The 5,000-nt window shown below is 45.2% G+C and overlaps 1 protein-coding gene across 2 annotated transcripts in view; it reads left to right on the forward strand.

Annotated features, from left to right (window-relative positions):
* klhl5 (kelch-like family member 5) overlaps positions 1–5,000 on the forward strand; it is a 62,374-nt gene that overhangs the window by 37,783 nt on the left and 19,591 nt on the right. For both annotated transcript variants that reach the window (XM_030350457.1, XM_030350456.1), the window contains exons 3-4: positions 1,402–1,538; positions 2,119–2,315. In XM_030350457.1, the coding sequence (XP_030206317.1) occupies positions 1,402–1,538; positions 2,119–2,315 (334 nt within the window). The remainder of the gene's footprint in view (positions 1–1,401; positions 1,539–2,118; positions 2,316–5,000) is intronic.

The following is a 5,000-nucleotide window of genomic DNA, read 5'->3' on the forward strand; positions in this document are numbered from 1 at the left end:
GCCATATAAAATGCATTCCTTCTAACGCGCCATCGACTATTTAATAGCTACAGGGGGGAGTTTTACATGTTCTCCGATACACCCGCCATCCCAATAAAACAGTGAGGCCGGAGCCAATTGAAAGTCATTTGCATATGCAATATTTTGTTTGCTTGATTGTCATCCCGACTCGTTGCGGTTGGAGGCGTCGGCTGACTGAGCAGATGTAAACATGAGGACGGGTAGATGAGGAACAAGCAGCAAACGTTCAATTTAGAGACGATTCCGTCCTGGTAACTGTGATAGGGACGTAGAGGGACTGGTTTCTAAAGATATATTTGTGCATTTTTAAGCTTTTAAATTATTTATAGCGGATACAGTGAGAGTTACCTGGAAGTGTGGGAGAGAGTTTGGAGGACATGCAGCAAATGACAACAGGCAGGAATTGAAAAATAAATAAATAATTAATTGCATATTTGCAATATGCAATTTTCATCAACCATGCATCCACCTCTCTCACTTTATTTTCCTTTTAATGTTAGAGCTGCTGTAGGTTACTCACAAAGACAGTTATAAAAAAAGAGAGAGCACAAAACAGCAGAAGGACGTCAAAGAAATGGCTTCCTTTGTTCTTTGTATCCTCTTTCCCTTGAGCTTGATGGAAAATGTAACGAGGTCAAGGAAAGATACTTCGCCCTGTGCTGCCTCATGCAGGCTATATACACTTTGCAAACCTGGTGAAAGATATCCCTTCACTACCATGGTTGGAATTTAAATAAATAAATAAATATAGTCAACAGTCCAAAAGTGAAACAAAATGTTTTTCAGATTTACGAGGTTACTAACGCTCACTTATCGACATGAATCCAAATGCGTATGGTTGCATGATAATAATGATCGGTTTGGCTGATAGTTTGTTTTGTGGATGGCCGCTTATTATTGTGGGACGTCATTATCTCCTTTCTTTTCGTAAAGGATGGTCAGTTAGGAACCATCCTAAGCAAAAACAAATATTTGACAGGAGCCAACTTTTTGAACTGCACCCAAGTAACATTTTGCTTCTGCCCTTCAATCCAAACAATTCGCTCTTGAGTGTTTCTTTTCACGCACCTTTGATTGACCGGCAATTCTCTGATCCAAGCAGTTGTTTCCGCTGCTCTCCATCGGCTCCCAATTCCAAAAATTAGCCAGGAGTGGTTTAAAACTAAACAGGCTCCTACAGAAACACGCACGGTCAACTCAAAGCAGATATTCTCACTAATTGCTGACAGATGGTTTGGTCCTTCCTAACAAATCACACTTCAATGAGTTCTTCAGTATTACCCGCAGCACCTGTCATTCATTCATCAGAGGTTTTTATCCAGAGCGACTTGCAGTGGACCCAGACCTCCTTTCTGATCCGGTCTCCCCCCCCTCCCGCAGGCTGGTCCTCTCCTCCGTTTCCGACTACTTTGCGGCCATGTTCACTAGTGACGTGCTGGAGGCCAAGCAGGAGGAGGTAAAGATGGAGGGCGTGGATCCAGATGCATTGTGGATGCTGGTTCAGTACGCCTACACAGGTACCAATACAAGTCCCATATGTGGATCAGTACAACCTCTCTCCTTTTTCAGTCGAAGAGGAAGACTTTTTGTTTTCTCTGCTTTTCTTTTCTTCCCTGCCTTTTTTCCTCTCCTCTCCTCTCCTCTCCTCTCCTCTCCTCTCCTCTCCTCTCTTATCTCTTCCTCTTTTCTCCTCAACTCCTCTTCTCTTCTCTTTGCTTCTCTCTTCTATTGACTACGCTAGCCTACCGTACTGAAAGACACAATGATCCTTTAAGGGCATGACATTACATCTTGTCGTGGGTATTTCACAGTACTACAGGCACACATGGACACGCACACACGCAATCCTACACGCGTACACATGCATCTACAAACACACACACGCACGCATGCACACACATGCACGCACATGCCTACACATGCACGCACAAACACACACACAAAAAAACGCATACACACACACACACACACACAAACACACACACACACATTCAAAGCCACACACACACAAAAACGCAAACACAAGCGCAATCCCACGCACACACACAGGCCTTCGGGCCTCCCTCTCCGGGTCACTCATCCGCCGTTGCGCCGCAGGTCGCCTGGAGCTGAGGGAGGACACCATCGAGTCCCTGCTGTCGGCCTCCTGCCTGCTGCAGCTGCCCCGCGTGGTGCAGGCCTGCTGCGCCTTCCTGGTCCGCCAGCTCCACCCCTCCAACTGCCTGGGGATCCGCTCCTACGCGGACGCCCAGGGCTGCAGCGACCTGCAGAGCGCCGCGCACTCCTACACCATGGTGGGTTGTGGGTACGAATCCCTTGACCCGCAAGGGAAGCTTTTGCTGGGATCACAGAACAATAGTAATAATGACAATAATGATAATAATGATAATAGTACTTTGTTTTTGGAAGGCCTCTTTTATGTCAGTCGAGGATGCATTACAGGGAAGGTGCTGAAGGATGGGAAACAAACTCTGACTCGAAAACACAAAGGCAAAATGTAATTCCTGAGTAAAGGCCTTTTTTAAGAGGGGGGTTTTCCAGGCAGTCTTTTGATCGCAGAGTCTCCGGTGAGGTGTGTGGGTGAGGTGTGTGGGTGAGGTGTGTGGGTGAGGCGGTTCAGAGAGGTGGATTGAGGCTAGACAGTGCAGTGCCTTGTAGTTGAGGGGTAGGATGTGGAAGTGATCCGTTGTTTAACAGGGAGCCAGTGGAGCTGTGTGAGGGTGGAGGTCATGGTGTCAGGAGCCAGGCAAGAGGGTTCCTGATAGGAGCATGATTGAGCGCTGGAGCTTTTGTGACCATCAGAAAGGGACGAAGGCGTGAGATGTTACTGAGGTGGAAGAGTAGCAGCTGACGTCTACAGAGAGCCAGTATGACCTCGTTGTCATATGGGAACGTCCACTATCAGTTTTATAATGCAGTGTCCAAAAAGTACTGTTAATGGGTTTTATGCTTATTGTGCCGAAATACCCTGATGGGGAGGACGTAGCCCAACATATTAGTGTAATGATGAGTGCTAAAGTCTGTGAGAATCACAAATAATTAAATTGAAGGAAATACCTGTCGAGCCTTTTATAGGCCCCTGAAGTGAGAGGTATAGGAATAACGTGAAGTCTAAATGAAATGAAACTAAATTAAGTTGTGTGATTAAGTAGTGTGCTGCTCCTTGAAATTGATGTTTTAATACCGAGACTGGTTTCATACTGTGAGATAAAAATGAGATCTCCCTCACTCCTCCCTCGGATTCACTGAACCAATCAGGGAAGAGATGCCCTGATTGATCAGAAATTTGGCGGTCTAAATTCAACAACCCATTTCCCTCACTAATATATTTCATTACTAATAAATGACCTTACCACTACAGCAACTTGGACTGACTTAAATAAATGTGTGAAGATTGTCACTGCAACATCAAATATGTGGAATATTGAGTGTGATCACCATGGAAACACATTGCCACACAATGTAACCAACGTCTCCTACATTGTGTAGACATTGACCTTGAGAAAGGTTTTCAATGTGCCGAAATGCATGGACATTTAAACCAATATCATATCATGAGAACAAAACAACGGGAGCAGCAACCATGAACAATGTGGGAGATTTGATTACCGACAATAACCGAAATCCAAAGCACATTCAGCCTCATAACGCAGTATTAATCAGCTCTAATGCGCATATGCTGTTCACACGCACTTACACATATACACACACAGACAGAAATTGAGACACTGACAGACAGACAGACAGACAGACAGACAGACAGACCAACACACAGACACACACACACACACACACACACACACACACACACACACACACACACACACACACACACACACACACACACACACACACACACACACACACACACGTACAAAGTATTCCAGGCAGACAAAGTCTTCTGTTCCTTGAGTTGCCCTCGTTCCTCCCGCTCCGCCTACACCTCTCTCAGGCATCATTAGGCGGTTGACGTTCGCTTCATGCACATGGATCTCTCCCTAACAACCTCTTGTTGGTCTTTGCCTCCAGATCGGTTCAATACCCCATTATCACCATACTTACTATGTTTCTATGCGGGGGGTTGCTATGGTGACCGTGAAAAAAGCAGCCTCAGCCGCTCAATTGTTATTCTGTACTATTCCGTTGCTTCCTTTCTTTGTTCTCTGATTGCATGTTGTCACATTGGCTCGTCTTTCTGTACCAATTATGAACCCATTTTATTGTAATTGATAGCTATTGCTAGCCGCGTTTTTTCACGTTTTTATTATGTGGGTTTATACTTGCTATAGAGAGTATTTTGAAGAGCGCTATACAAAGGAAATGCAGTTATCATAACATCCTTTGTCTACTCTCCTTCTGTTTCCTCTAATTTGTTTGCGCTTCGTTCCGATCACTTTACGTTCATATACCGAGTTAGTTTCAAAGGCCTTCCCCGAGATTTAATTTATATTGCCCTCTCTCTCACTATTTGTTTTTCTCTCTCTTTCTCTCCCTCTCTCTCTCTTCCTCTAAGTGGATTAATATTGAGCTGTAATCCTGGGTAATTATGTGGAAGGAGTGGTGGCTTTATTTGTGCTTGTTTTCATTCACATGCATGGGGACTCAAGCCTAGAAACCGTTCTGCCCGTACTGGGATGGAAAGCCACTTAGTTGTATTAGTCAACTCTAGTTCTGTGTGTCGCTATAGAGCTCTGGGTGCTAGTACGTAGAAGTCAATAAATAAGTCTGCAGGAGTCCAGTGCAGCTTCAGCTGGAAAGTACAGAGCATATCAATGGAAATAGTAGAGGCTGTCTCACAATGGACAGAGATACTCTCTTGTGAGACCACCTCTCGCTCCGTACGGTAACAGGAAACAGGGCGGAACTCCGCCCCTTGCTTTATGCATTAACATCACAGGCCTGTTGGAACCAGGCATACAGCCATTGCACAGCGTTCAGCCTGTTGGAGTATGATGGGTTACATTGCAGTCCGCCATCTG

The sequence above is a fragment of the Gadus morhua genome, chromosome 3 (genome assembly GCF_902167405.1).
Source record: "Gadus morhua chromosome 3, gadMor3.0, whole genome shotgun sequence".
In the NCBI taxonomy this organism is placed as follows: Eukaryota; Metazoa; Chordata; class Actinopteri; order Gadiformes; family Gadidae; genus Gadus; species Gadus morhua.